The 15731-nt window shown below is 45.7% G+C and overlaps 1 protein-coding gene across 4 annotated transcripts in view; it reads left to right on the forward strand.

The window, feature by feature from the left end:
- LOC124635102 (low-density lipoprotein receptor-related protein 2) overlaps nt 1-14494 on the forward strand; it is a 208897-nt gene extending 194403 nt beyond the window's left edge. For 3 of the 4 annotated variants that reach the window (XM_047170891.1, XM_047170893.1, XM_047170892.1), the window contains 16 exons: nt 73-332; nt 471-623; nt 805-955; nt 1087-1273; nt 1354-1457; nt 1574-2755; nt 2845-2949; nt 3058-3403; nt 3551-9490; nt 9574-9732; nt 9914-10140; nt 10459-10666; nt 10822-11663; nt 11759-12167; nt 12415-12623; nt 12908-14494. In XM_047170891.1, coding sequence (XP_047026847.1) covers nt 73-332; nt 471-623; nt 805-955; nt 1087-1273; nt 1354-1457; nt 1574-2755; nt 2845-2949; nt 3058-3403; nt 3551-9490; nt 9574-9732; nt 9914-10140; nt 10459-10666; nt 10822-11663; nt 11759-12167; nt 12415-12623; nt 12908-13095 — 10670 coding nt within the window. In that variant the 3' untranslated portion in view covers nt 13096-14494. The remainder of the gene's footprint in view (nt 1-72; nt 333-470; nt 624-804; nt 956-1086; nt 1274-1353; nt 1458-1573; nt 2756-2844; nt 2950-3057; nt 3404-3550; nt 9491-9573; nt 9733-9913; nt 10141-10458; nt 10667-10821; nt 11664-11758; nt 12168-12414; nt 12624-12907) is intronic. The other variant, XM_047170895.1, reaches the window with a different exon arrangement.
- Nucleotides 14495-15731: the final 1237 nt, after the last annotated feature.

Here is a 15731-nt window from a genome sequence, read left to right on the forward strand (position 1 = left end):
ATTTAGTTTTAATTCTTAATGAAGATGACAAACATTTAGAACAGTTTCTAAATTATTATCCGCTTATTGCAGAAACAACATGCAGTGCATCAGAATTCATGTGCAAGTCAGGGCGTTGCATCCCGGCGACGTTCAAGTGCGACTCGGAGAACGACTGCGGCGACTTCTCCGACGAGACCGGCTGCGTCAACGTCACCTGCTCCTCCTCACAGTTCCAGTGCGACAACGGCCGCTGTGTGCCCAACACCTGGAAGTGCGACTCCGAGAACGACTGTGGAGACGGTTCTGATGAAGGATCTCATTGTGCCGAGAAGACTTGTGCATACTTCCAGGTCAGTGAGAAAAATGTTTCTACCACATCAGGAAAATTATAAATATTTTTTTTTGTCATGGTGATATTGCTAGTCTTCTAATATTTGATGTAGTCGACATGTTTACTGTAAGTTATATTATTTATTTATGACTTGTAGTTCACATGTCCGCGCACGGGCCACTGCATCCCGGCGTCGTGGGTGTGTGACGGCGACGACGACTGCTTCGACAAGCAGGACGAGGCCGACTGCCCGCCCGTCTCCTGCCTCGCCAGCCAGTTCAAGTGCGCAGACCTCAAACAGTGTGTGCAGGTAAATCATTACACTCAAATATACATTCTAAAATATACGTGATGTTTGCTAGTATTTCATGTAAAAACTACTGCTTGTACTATTGTACATTAGATAAAACACATAAGATGATTTTAATCTGAGTGTGCGGGAGTGTTGTTGAAGTGAAACTACAATATTTATTCGTATATTGTGTCATCAGGAAGCATACAAATGCGACGGCATCCCGGATTGTAACGACGGCAGCGACGAGGCGGGCTGCCCGTCCCTGGCGCCGCACCAGTGCCAGCCCGACAAGCAGTTCCAGTGCCGCTCCTCCGGCATCTGCATCCCCACCACCTGGTACTGTGACGGTGAGTACTGCAACAGTTCGGGGAGGGACTACCTGTGCACTAAAATATTTCCCGGACAGATGACCGATCTCCTTTGAAAATAGCCGATATGGCCGAAACATGGTTTGAAAGACATCATATGAATTCGTTAGGTACGCCTGACTGCGAGGACCTGTCAGACGAGCCGGCGAGCTGCGGCGCGGTGTCGTGCGCTCACAACTACTTCCGCTGCCAAAACGGCCGCTGCGTCTTCAAGGCGTACGTCTGTGACGGCCGCGACGACTGCGGAGACAACTCCGACGAGGGGCTCGAGCATGCTTGCAAACCACCCGCCTTCAGGTACCACTTGTCCTGATACCTACTGCTTAACTTTCGTCCTCCTGCTGATAATACTCATGCTCCTATTTGTGTTATCCTAGGTGTCCCGCTGACCAGTGGCAATGTCCCGGCGTCACAGGCCGTTGTGTCAACATCACTCAAGTTTGTGATTCCAAGTTTGACTGTCCGAATGGAGCTGACGAAGGTATACACTTATATGCACTTATTTATTTATATACTATTTATATACACTTATTTACAAAAGCAAAGTGCATTATTTTAGTGTGATCAGTTGATCAATGATTAATTGCTATATTACAGGTGCAAGCTGTGATTTTGCTGAATGTGAACATCAAGACGGTCTCTGTTCCAATGGATGTAAACAGACTCCTAATGGACCGCTGTGTCTTTGTCCACCTGGCGAGGAATTGGATGTGGATGGCTCCAACTGCAAGGACATCAACGAATGTGATCCGCCAGGTCTCTGTTCGCAGACATGCACCAACACGAAGGGTTCCTACGTATGCTCCTGTATGGACGGCTACATCTTAACCATGAATAATCACACATGCAAGGCCAACAACCACTCCAGCGCCTTCCTCATCATTTCAAATAGACATTCCATCCTAGTGGCAGATCTTAATGAACAAGGCCTCGAAAGAGTTCCAATCAACGTCGAAAATGTAGTCGCAACCGCCTCTAACATGCACACAGGAACAATATTCTGGTCGGACATGAAACTCAAGAAGATCTCCCGGTTAGACCGCGGTAGTGAGCCGCAGGTCATCATATCCACTGGACTGGACCTCGTCGAGGGACTTGCCTATGACTGGGTCGGAGGTAACATTTACTGGCTAGACAGCAAACTGAACACAATCGAAGTAGCCAAAGAAGACGGATCAGCTAGGACAGCTTTGTTAAGCGGAAACATCACACAGCCTAGAGGAATGTGTCTAGATCCAGCACCAAATGCAAGATGGCTGTTCTGGACCGACTGGGGAGAGAACCCTCGTATCGAAAGAGTTGGAATGGATGGTACACAGAGATCAGCTATTATTACGACGAAAATCTACTGGCCTAATGGTTTAACACTAGATACGGCTACACAAAGAGTGTACTTCGCTGATTCGAAATTAGATTTTATCGACTTCTGTTATTACAACGGTACAGGAAGACAGCAGGTCCTGGCCGGTAGCCACTACCTCCTCCACCCTCACTCACTGACACTTTTCGAGGATACGTTGTACTGGACCGATCGTCAACTGAACAGAGTACTGTCGGCTCATAAATTCAAGGGAACGAACCAGACAGTGGTGTCTCACCTGATATCGCAGCCGCTGTCCATCCACGTGCATCACCCGTCCTTACAGCCGCTCTATACTTCACCCTGTAAGAAGGATTCGTGCCAACATCTGTGCCTGCTCAGTCCAAACAAGACTGTTGCCTACACTTGCATGTGCAAGCCCGGGTTCAAGCTGTTACCTGATGGAAAATGTATAGAAGGTACGATTTTTTACTACTGAAATACTAATGATGTTTAATAGAATTTATTAGTGAACATTAGCACTTTATATTTTTTATTTTTGTTGCAGAGGAGTCTGCATACCTGATGGTACTGAAGGGAAGTCAAGTCATTGACTTATCGATGGACGGATCCGGCCGCGCTGGACAACTCGCACCCATTGTTGGCATTCAAGGTATAATAAAAAACACAAAATGACTAGTACATAGCCACTAGTATATAATTAAAATATTCCTACCAAAATCTTATCATGATGTGTTACATACGTATTTTTTATTCTTAGGTGGAGTACAACTGGACTACGACCGTCAAGGTCACATGTTGTACTGGCTGCAATCCATAACTGGTGATAGCGATGATGACGAAAACTGCACAATCTACAGTATGCCTTACGGTGGTGGTAATAAGGTCGAGTTCTTCGGATCTGATACTGGTATTGTCGGAGCACCTTCGGCCATTGCCTTCGACTGGCTCGGCAGGAACTTGTACATGGCCAACAGGGTTGCCAGTAACATCGAACTTGTCAGAGTGGACGGTAAAGTGAAGTACCGGTCTATTGTGATGGCTAATGATGGCAGCAAGGCCTCTGTTGCTAAACCGAAAGGAATCTGTTTGGATCCTACTGAAGGGTGAGTTGTATTATTTTATTAACTTATTTTTTGTTTGTGTTCGAATATTTCTGCTTAAACAAAGATAAATGGAATTTAAGTAAATAAAACACAATTTAAATGTTTTATGTCTATGTCAATAATGTTCATGTTATACTTTATTTACAGAAAAATGTACTGGTCCGACGAAGGAGGTTTCGGAGTTCCAGCGAAGATCGGTAAAGCCAACATGGATGGCACTAATCCCATTATCCTGGTGGACACCATCGAACGACCTGAAGCTGTCACCATTGACATTGAGAAGAAGATCATCTACTTCAGCACTCAGTTCCCGGCCAGCATCAACAGTGTCAACACTGAGGGTAATGACAGGAAAACCATACTGTCTGAGACCAACGCTATCTCCTATCCCAAAGTAATCGCCGTGCTGGATTCGAGACTGTATGCTTTGGATCCTCTTCACGAAAAGATAATTAAGGCTGATCTACCCAACGGCGATAACATCAAGGCTATATTAGACAATGAAAGTGACTTGAAGTCGTTTACAATATTCCAAAAAAGGAAGATGGTTCACCACCCATGCTCGCAGAGCAATGGAGGCTGCGAACAGATCTGTATCCCTGGAGACGGTGGGTCCCGGGTCTGCGCTTGTTCTGTTGGCTACAGAAAGGAGAATGAAGTGAACTGTGTGCCTTACAAGACGTTCGCGGTAGTGTCACAGCTGGACCTCATCCGCGGGTACAGCATCGACTCCAGTGCCGAAGCCATGGTCCCCGTCACTGGTGTTGGACACCACATCCTGCATGTAGATGTACACTTCGCTGAAAACTACATTTACTGGGTGGAGTTCAACCGCGGACAATGGAACGGAATATTCCGCATCAGACCAAATGGCACGGAACTACAGCACATTGTTAAGGATGGTATTGGCAGCAATGGCATTCGAGGGTTAGCTGTAGACTGGGTCGCTGGAAATCTCTACTTCACCAACGTCTTCCCTCACGAAAACTATGTAGAAATGTGCTGGCTTGACGGTTCGAATAGGAAGGTCTTGGTAAAAACAACAATGGATGCTCCAAGAGAACTTGCTGTGAACCCTCTAAAGAGACTGTTATACTGGATCGATTATGGTCAGTACCCACGAATTGGAAAGGCGTATTTGGATGGTAGCAACTGGCAAACCGTAGTGAGCTCTGGAATATCAAACCCGAGAGACCTGACCATCGATATGTTGACTCATGACGTCTATTGGGTTGACTCTAAACTGGACCAAATCCAAAAGATCTCCTTCAATGGTGGTAATAGACAACTGATTAGATCAAACTTACCAAATCCCATGGGCATCGCGATACACACGGGTAGCGTTTACTGGGTTGATAGAAACTTGCAAACTATCTACAAAGCGTCCAAATTGCCTGGCAATATGTCCATGCCAGAGAAAGTTAGAATAAACCTTCCCAAGCTCAGAGATATTGTTATATTTGATGTGAACAATCAGCCTACGGACGAAAACAACCCTTGCAGAAAGCTTGGCAATGGTGGATGTGATCAACTTTGCTTCAGTTACCCACCGGAAGCTAACAAGGGATATACTCATAGATGTGACTGTGCAACTGGACAAATCTCTGCTTCGAATCCGAAGAAATGTGACGTGGTTGAGGAGTACCTGGTATTCACCACAAGGACTGAAATTCGAGCTATAAACTTAGATCCGAAATCTACAGGAGTGCCTTTTAAACCTGTCGTCAACCTTACAAATGTTGTAGGTGTAGAGTTTGATTACACCGACAATAAGCTGTTCTTTACTCAGATCAGGCCATGGGCTAGGATAGGCTGGATGTCTGCTAACAACCCAGATCCATCGACCATCCAGAACATCATTAGTAAGGGCATCAATCCTGAAGGTATATCTTATGACTGGACGCAAAAGAAAGTTTACTGGACAGACAGTTCTAACAATTCCATTTACGCCATGAACCTCGATGGTACAGAACTTGTAATGATTGCTAGGGTCGAACGCCCGAGAGCTATTGTTGTTGACCCATGCAACGGAACTCTATACTATACAGATTGGGGCAGATTTGGGACTTCTGGAAAGATCTATAGAACAACCATGGCGGGATCATTGAAGAAGGCAATCATAGACAAGGACTTATCGCAACCTAGTGGCTTGACCATTGACTTTGATGAAAACATGTTATATTGGACCGATGCTGTCAGAGAGAAGATTGAACGGTCTAAGCTAGATGGTTCTGACAGAGAAGTTCTGATCAGTGCAACCATCTATCCATTCGCCATCACCGTTTTCGGCAACTACATTTACTGGACTGACCTTCAGCTTCGCGGTGTGTACAGAGCAGAAAAACATACTGGTGCTAACATGATAGAGATGGTGAAGCGATTGGAAGACTCTCCTCGTGACATTCACATTTACAGTCCGAGCAGACAAAAGTGTCAAGTGAATCCCTGTAAGATTAGCAATGGAGGCTGCGCACACAGTTGTCACCCCGCACCTAACAACACAGTCGAGTGCAAGTGTGATGATAACACTAAACTGGTAAACGAAGGCAGAATGTGTGTGGCTAAGAACATTACCTGTGACCCTAGCAAGTTCTTCTGTGCCAACGGCAAGTGCATCAGTAAGATGTGGTCATGTGACGGAGATGACGACTGTGGGGATAACTCAGATGAAGACAAGAACTACTGCACGTACCACTCGTGTTCGCCTAGCGAGTTCCGCTGTAACAATGGCAGGTGTATCTTCCAGTCATGGAAATGTGATCATGAAAATGATTGCAAAGACGGATCTGATGAAGAAGGATGCGTATACCCACCATGCGCTGAGGGTGAGTTTACGTGCCTCAACTCTCGTTGTATACCAATGTCGCAAGTCTGTAACGGAATCAACGATTGTAAGGACAACATCACATCGGACGAGACACATGAACGTTGCCCGATGAACACAACGTGCCCGACTAACCATCTAAAATGCGAGAAGACGAATATTTGCGTTGAACCCTACTGGCTCTGCGATGGTGACAATGACTGCGGTGACAATTCTGATGAGGACCCTCTGCATTGTGCCCAGAGAACGTGTCCTCAAAACAGTTTCCGTTGTCCCAACCACCGATGCATCCCTGCCACGTGGTATTGCGACGGAGACGACGACTGCGGTGACGGCGCTGACGAGCCGCCAGAGTACTGCCGCTCAGAAGGCCGCACGTGCTTCGGTGACCTCTTCACTTGTGACAACGGAAACTGCATACCCAGAATCTACATTTGCGATGGTGACAACGACTGTCTGGACAACAGTGACGAAGACGATCGTCATCAGTGCAATGAACGCAAGTGTGATGCTGAAACTGAATACACATGTGAAGAAAACAAATTCTGGCAACGAGCGCAATGTATTCCCAAGAAATGGATCTGTGATGGTGATCCAGATTGTATTGATGGAGCTGATGAAAACTCAACCATCCATCACTGCGCCACACCCACACCTTGCTCTGAAGACCAATTCCAATGTAACAACGGCCGCTGTATCAACGAAGGCTGGGTGTGTGACCACGACAACGACTGTGGTGACGGCTCTGACGAAGGTAAACGTTGTAACACTCAATACAAGCAATGTAGCGACCAAGAGTTTAAATGTCAGAATTTCAAGTGTATTAGAAACCACTTCAGATGTGACGGTGAAGATGATTGTGGTGATCATTCTGATGAAGTTGGATGTGTTAAAGAGAATAAGACATGTCCTGCTGGCCAGTTCAAATGTAATAATGATCAGTGCATCGATAACAGACTGGTCTGCAACAAAGTGTCTGATTGTACCGACGACTCTGACGAACCTCCTCATTGTAACATCGATGAATGTGCTAAACTAGAAATCAATCAATGTGGCCACAAATGTATCGACACTCTAACAGGCTACTACTGCGACTGTAATCAAGGCTACAAGCTGCTCGCAGATGGTAAAGCTTGCGCAGACATAGACGAATGTATAGAAACGCCAGGAGTTTGCTCGCAGTACTGCTCCAACACCCCTGGATCCTACTATTGTAAATGTAACGACCAATATTATGAAAGAGAACCTGATGAGCACACTTGTAAGCGCAAGGATAACACCACCGCCTGGATTATATTCACGAACAAGTATTACGTGAGGAACATGTCCACCGACGCCAGTTTATATAACTTGATGCATCAAGATCTGATGAACGTCGTCGCAATCGACTTCGACTTCAAAGAACAGAGAATGTATTTCGCTGACGTCTCCGCTAAGACCATTTACAGATCAAACTATACCGACCCCAGTCCCACAAAAGAAGTGGTTATCAGACATGACTCGCATGGTCTTGAAGGTATAGCCGTTGATTGGATTGGAAGGAAACTTTACTGGCTTGACAGACATTCTAAAAACTTGGATGTGTCAGAATTGGATGGTACTAGGAGAAAGACTTTGAAAACTGGCGTAACAGACCCTAGAGCAATAGTCGTGCACCCTGGAACAGGTTACCTTTACTTCACTTCGTGGCATCTACAAGCCTACATAGGAAAATTGGGTATGGACGGGTCCAATTTCACTTCTATTCTGAACTGGGAGGATGACATCGCCTGGCCGAATGCTTTAACAATAGACTATTTCACTGACAGAATCTACTGGGCTGATGCTCATTTGGACTACATCGGTTCAGCTGATTTGGAAGGAAGGCACAGGCATGTCGTATTATCTGGTGCAAAAGTACCTCATGTGTTTGCTCTCAGTCTCTTCGATGACGAAATATTCTGGACTGATTGGAATCTCAAAGCAATTAGCAAAGCAAACAAACACTCGGGAGAAAATCTGACTGTACTAAGAAACACCACTCATAGACCGTATGATATTCACGTCGTTCATCCACTGAGACAACTGCCGTATCCCAACCCTTGTGGAGATAACAACGGAGGGTGCTCTCATCTGTGTCTGATAGCGCCGCCCCATGCATCCAGCTACCTGAACATCGAGGGTTACGGAGAAGAAGGCGCCACAACGTTCAAGTGTGCTTGCCCGAACCAATTCTACTTAGCCAGAGATATGAAAACATGTATTGCCAACTGCACAGACGGTCAACATAGATGCAACGGTCACGATGAGAAATGTATTCCATGGTTCTGGAAGTGTGACGGTGAGAAAGACTGTATGGATGGTTCTGATGAGCCTGAAACTTGCCCGGTTCGTCATTGCAGAGCTGGCTCATTCCAGTGTAAGAACACCAACTGCACGCCTGCCGCCACCATCTGTGACGGTACTGACGACTGTGGAGATGGAAGTGACGAGGCTGAGTGCGCCCACGAGTGCCCGCTCCTCGAGTTCAAGTGCAAGTCCAGTGGTAGGTGTATACTTGACAGTTGGAAGTGTGATGGCGACACAGACTGTAAGGACAATAGTGACGAAGACCCTGCAATGTGTCATAACCGACCTTGTAATCCTGACACCGAATTCGCGTGCAAGAACGGAAGATGTATCCCGAAATTATGGATGTGCGATTTCGATAACGACTGCGGAGATGATTCTGATGAGCCAGCGTACATGTGTAGGCAAAAGAACTGTACCACTGGATGGAGAAGATGTCCCGGACAAGCAAACTATAGATGTATTCCGAAATGGTTGTTCTGTGACGGCAAAGACGACTGCAGAGATGGATCGGATGAATTACCAGAGAACTGTCCCACTTGCAGTGCCGAGACTGACTTCACATGCGACAACAAGCGCTGTATACCGAAACAATGGCTGTGCGACTTCACGGATGACTGCGGAGATGGTAGCGACGAGTCGGAAACTGTTTGCCAGCATAAGTACAGAGAATGTTCGGAATCAGAATTCAAGTGCGGCAATGGAAAGTGCATTTCATCGAGATGGCGTTGTGACCACGAGGACGACTGTGGCGACAACACCGACGAAGCCGACTGCGGCGGCTTCAAGTGCAAGAACGGAACCTTCCAGTGCAAGTCCGGACACTGCATCGCTGCATACTTCAGGTGCGACGGCGACAGAGACTGCAGAGACTTGTCCGATGAGATCGGGTGCCCACCGCGATACCCTGGCGGCAGATACTGCCCGGAGAGCAGGTAACTGTCAATAACTACTATCATATATAAATTATTTAGGTAAATATTGTAACTGGATTGCTTACGAATTGTCCAAATTACAGATTCCAGTGCGCGAACAACCTGTGCGTGTCTCAGTCAGACCTGTGTGACGGTACTGACGACTGCGGCGACGGATCTGATGAAGCTGCCTCCATATGCACCAACTTCAACTGTGACACGCTGAGACGGTTCCACTGCGATAACCACAGATGTGTACCTCGGTAAGTGATACTTTACAATTTAAAGAAATAGTTTTGTGTTACATGTTATTACGTATCACATATTTCATGGGATTATTTAAAACCTAGTTAGATGGACTATTTACTCTACCTTCTGCATCCAAAAAATCCATTACCAATCCAAAAGAAAGTCTCTTTCTAAACCACAATTTACCCACAACAGCTACCAAGTATGCGACGGAGTAGACAACTGCGGCGACGGCTCGGACGAGAACAACATGACGCTGTGTGCGGCCCGCGTCAAGCCGTGCGACCCGTACGCGCAGTTCCAGTGCGCCAACCGCCACTGCGTCGACCGCACGCAGCTCTGCGACTTCGCCGACGACTGCGGCGACGCCTCCGACGAGCTCGGCTGCCATCACACGCACACTTGCTCGCATCTTGATAAAGGTACTACTCAGCTTGGAAAGTCAACGTTGTTCTGAAAATGGAAGACAATAATTATTAGAGATATTTTGAGAAACGTGTTTGTTAAAAAGTATTTATAACAAACCATTTAACAGTTTCCATTTAATGTAAATAATATAAACTTCCATTAAACCATTCAATCACTGTACGTATTTCTACAATAAAAGGTATTTTTGTCAAAATTGCACTCCTGCGTCCTGATATTTTAGCGTGCTTAGCCAATAGTTAGCGACTCTTAAAGGTATTGAAAGGCAATCGTATTATCGAGCGGGTCCCATCACAGCAACTTTTGTTCCCCAGGAGGTTGCGAGCACTTCTGCACGAACCTGACGCAGATCGGCGGCGCGGGCGGCTACATCTGCACGTGCTTCCAGGGCTGGATCATCTCGCCCGTGGACAAGAAGCGCTGCGTCGACGTGGACGAGTGCGCCGCCGGCACGCACCACTGCTCGCAGATATGCAACAACCTCAACGGCAGCTACAGCTGCGACTGCACAGAAGGATTCAAGTTAGTCTCTCACTTTGTACTAATAATTCAACCTGTTGATACTATCATATAATCTGGCCTTAAAAATACCAGTTTAACGACTTCTCGATTTAATACTTTTCTAGCAAACTTTTCTACTGTGTAACTCCTCCAAAATAAAAATCGCTTACTTACAGACTGGCAGACAACTTATCAGGAGTATGCAAAGTTGTAGATGATGACGTTGTTCTTCTATTCGCCAATGGACCTGAAATACACGCCTTTGCACAAAAGGAAGACAGAGAGTATGACGTCATCACAGCCGAGAAGAGAATAGAAGCCATAGACTACGATCCTAAGCAAGAGATGATATTCTGGGCAGACAGTTACGATAAGACCATCAAGCGGTCCTACATGCTCAACGCACTGAACGGACAAGTCAAGAGTGGATTTGCCCAAGATCTCAACATGAAGGGTAACTCGAAACCGACTGCTTTGGCAGTAGACTACGTCGGAGATAATCTGTACTGGACGGAGACCGACAGGACAGGGTCGAAACCTCGAGGACGAGTCATGGTTGCAAGAACTGATGGAAGATACCGAAGAGCTATTGTGTCTGCGGGAATTGAAAGCCCCACGTCACTGGTTCTTGATCCTCAAATGGGAAGGATGTTTTGGGCTGACGCTGGTTCCGCTCCTAAAATCGAAATAGCTTGGATGGACGGTTCAAAGAGGAGACCGATTGTCACAGAAAACATCAGACATCCGACTGGCTTGGCCATCGACCATTTGATGGATCACGCTATATACTGGGCCGACACTAAATTGAACACTATCGAGATGATGAGGCACGACGGTTCTAACAGGAAGGTGATCCTGAAGGGCGACCTGCTGAAGCACCCGCTGTCACTGGACGTGTTCGAGTCCTCGCTGTACTGGGTCACCCGAGACACGGGTGAACTCGTCAGACAGGACAAGTTCGGAAGAGGAGTGCCATCGGTTATATCTAAGGATCTAGTCAACCCATCGGCTGTGAAAGGTGAGTCAAAGTATTTTGGACAGACGATCGTTATTGAGCATTTTCTTCTTTTAAAATAAATAGGTCTGGAATGTATTTGTGTACTTTTGTGACAGTGTACCACCCGCGGCGCTACAACGCGTCGGGCTCGGGCGAGTGCTCGCGCGCGGCGTGCTCGCACCTGTGCCTGCGCGTGCCGGGCGGGCGGCGCTGCGTGTGCCCCGAGCTGCAGCCGCCGCCCAAGCGCCTCGCGCACGAGCGGCAGTGCGACGCGGCCGTGGAGTCGCCGCGCGCCCTGCCGCGCGTGTGCCCGTGCGAGAACGGCGGCACGTGCGTGTGGGACGCGGCGGGCGCGCTGTCGTGCCGCTGCCGCGCGCCGCTGCAGCCGCCGCTGTGCGCCGCCAGCGCCGCCAGCGCCGCCGCGCGCGCCGGCACCGCGGCCGCCGTGCTCGTGCCGCTGCTGCTCGTGCTGCTGCTGGCGCTGGCCGGCGCCGCCGCCTGGTTCGTCATTAGGAAACGACCCTTGTGAGTCATCTTATTATGATCTTTTGTAGTCTTCGAAACCTCCACCTTATAGTCGATATATCTATTTTTCAAAGTTTATTCTGAATAAGTACCTCGCCCTAGGCGCCTAACTACAGCTTCTCCTCATTCAAGGCTTTCGGCAATTGCACCGTTTTGACCGTGATAATCGACCTACAAGGCGACAACCTCGTACGCTAAGTCGAGACACTTAATTTTTTTTTACTAAACTTTTGTTGTTTGATTGCAGCGGTAAGGGCGGCGGGCTGAGCAGCCTGGCGTCGTCGCAGAGCGTGTCGTTCCGGCAGGGCTCCAACGTGGAGTTCGGCGGCGTGGGCAGCGCCGGCGAGCCCGCCTACACGCTGGAGGAGGCGCCGCGCAAGGGCCGCGACTTCAGCAACCCCATGTACGACGCCGTCACACGCGCCGTCGCGCAGGGGGAGCCCGAGCCGCCCATACGTGAGTGCCACGCTCTATTACACGTATCGCCTACTCTTATTCTATGTACAATTCAAAATTATTCATGAATTCTATCTATCATAAGATTCTGCTGTAATTTCGTCTAAACATTACTTTGGGTTGTATTGTTTGTTACCGCGATCCATAGCCGCATATTAAGTTCGCCGCATGTCAAGTTAACGTTAACCTACGAAAAATATCAAAAAACCATTGTATGTTTGAGTTTCCTGCTATAAGTCGAAGCGTTGATCTAAATAATGAAATGTTGTTTATTTTTGGTGCAGCCGGCATTTACGAAGTACCAGACGAGTTGAAGGACAAGGTGGTGTCGGCGGTGATCTCGCCGTCGTCGACGGAGACGCGCGGCGCGGCGGCGCGGGGCGCGGGCGCGGGGGCGGGCCGCGCGCTGGACCCCGCCGCCGACACCGGGCGCGACACCGCGGCGCTCGTGCGCGAGGACAACCACTGCTAGCGCGCCCCGCGCGGCCCGCGCCCGCCGCGCCGGCCGCTGTCGCCGCCGTCGTCCCGCGCGCTGCTGCTGCGCCCCGCTGCACTGCCGCGCGCATTGTTTTATAACGAACGCAACAATGGCCCAGATCATTCTTAGCTAAATTACTTCGTAAAAAAACTAAAGTTAATGAAACTGTAAATGACGTAACACTAAGTGGTCCGGGCCGCGGCCGCGCGGTCCCGCGAGTTCCGCGCGGTCCCGCGTGTACCGCGCGGCCGCGGCTGGACTGGAACTTTTTTTAAGTCTATTGTATCTTCCCCGTTCTATCCGTCCTTCTAGTTTTAGCTAATAATTTATTTTCATATATGTTACTGATATATTCCGCTAACTATGTATGTTACTCTGTCTATGTTACGTTTCCTGTTGTATCTTCTATACAAAGTTATTATTGTAGCAATCCCAGCTAGTTCTGGACGTACTTATATGTCAGTATTTTCCTTTTAAGTTATCTGTTACTCTTCTAAATATTTTGTGCTAAAGTATATAATTTTAAATCTAAATAAACCATATCATAGCGTGATACGTATGTTATAGTATGAAGAGATGTCTAAAGGTAGCGTAGAACTTGTACATTCCAGTAGTTCGAGACTAAAGACTAACGTTTCAGCCTAGGTGTACTCGGATATGATCGAGCTAATATTTGGTTGCGCTAAGCGTTCCAGGCCCGAACTATAACTGTATTCCTAAATATCTGTATAAATGATGTTGACTTAGTAATAAATGAATAATTAGTACATAAATAAGAAACTAGGAATTGTTGTTGGTAAAGGCCCAGAGCGCCATTTTATAGGCTTTTAAATTGATTTGACAATAAGCAATACACTATATTAGAGAATAATTTATTTATTTCGTTTAAGACTATGTAAAATAACTATGTTGTGTTTTATAATTGTCTATTAATCATTAAAGTAAATATTATAATTTTGTGGGACTCTGACGATTTGCCATAAACGTGTGAGATAATGTTTCTGTTGTTTTTAATTATGAAATATGTTTTTGTCATCACTTTGTTTACATTACAAACTGTAGTTATTATAAATACGAACGTTCGCATTTGTGATGTACATTTTGATAGGCGAAATTGTAATGTTCTATATACATATTATATTTATTTGAGACATTATAAATATGTACTATACTATGTAAAATTGATCTGTGAATAAAATAAGCATCACGTTATTATGATTAAAGAATTCGAATTGATAGTGTAAAAAGTATAAACGTGTCAATATTATAAATATATTACAATGTTACGGATAAGAGAGGAAATATTTTTATATCGGGACTATTATAGCTATTAGACAATCGTCTGAGGTTACTTGATGAAAATATTGTGTAAAAATAAATTAATAATGAAATACGATAACTTTTTATTTCACGTCCTCGTCATTACATGGAGCAGTGTGACACAAAATAAATACGTAAGTACGAAAGTCAAGCTCATACAGGGTGTGTCGTTCACAATCACATTAAATCCTATTGCATATACTTTATGATATTCTACGGCGAATTGTAAAAAAAAATCCTAATCCATTCAGTGGCTTAACCACAGGAGTAATTTTCCTTTTTTATAATTTACAACATCATGTGTAAAGCAGAGATAAAGTTAAGAGTATCGAATGTTTTGATCAGTTTACAGCTGTCACTATTCAAGGGAGAATTTCAGTTGTTTGTAATGACTGACTTTTATATGGTGTTCTAATTTTCGCACATTTTTTATGAGAGTTCATAAGAGGAGTACATAAGAAAGTACATTAGAGAGTGCATAGGTAAGAGAGTATATAAGAGAGTAAACAAGGAGTACATAAGAACGTACATAAGACAGTAGGTACATAAGAGAAGTACATAGAGGGTACATAAGAGAGTGTATAAGAGGAATACATAAGACAGTTCATAAGAGGAGTACATAAAATAGTACATAAGAGAATTAAAGAGAGAGCATAAAAGAGTTCATAAGAGGACTACATAAAAGAGTTCATAAGAGGAGTAGATAAGAGAGTACATAAGGGTCAGTGGGTCGTCTTAGGGTACATAAGAGAGTTCATAACAGAAGTACATAAGAGAGTAAGTCCATAAGAGAATCCGTAAGATGAGTTCATAAGCAGCGGCGGCCCTAACCATTGCGAGGCTACGTGCGGCAGGTCTATACGAGGCCCTTTGTCCTACGTAAAAAGTATGTGTTGCGAGAGTAAGCTGGTGTTTTGATTTAGCTAAACGTCATGTTTGAGGAGATATGGTCAAGTTAAACAAATTAATAAAATTTTATTTTTACTACAGTTTATACTTAAAGAATCACAAAATTAACAAATATTAAAAACTTTTTTACAAAAAAATTAAACCGACTTCCAAAAACACTACAAAGCAAAAAAAAAAACTAATTTTAGCACCGAGATAATAATATTTAGCTCTTCGTATAACTGATTCAGGGTCGTCTCTAGCTCATGTAGCGCCCGGGTGCAATCATGACCGTGCAATCACTTTCATATGAAAACTATGAGTTATTTTCTTGTAAATAAAAGGATTTAAAGCGGCGCTACCTTCTAGGTTTGGCTAAAAAAGGATGAAAAAAAGAAAACAAGTGGAAAGTAAAGCACCCG

This window comes from Helicoverpa zea, chromosome 12 (assembly GCF_022581195.2).
Source record: "Helicoverpa zea isolate HzStark_Cry1AcR chromosome 12, ilHelZeax1.1, whole genome shotgun sequence".
NCBI lineage: Eukaryota > Metazoa > Arthropoda > Insecta > Lepidoptera > Noctuidae > Helicoverpa > Helicoverpa zea.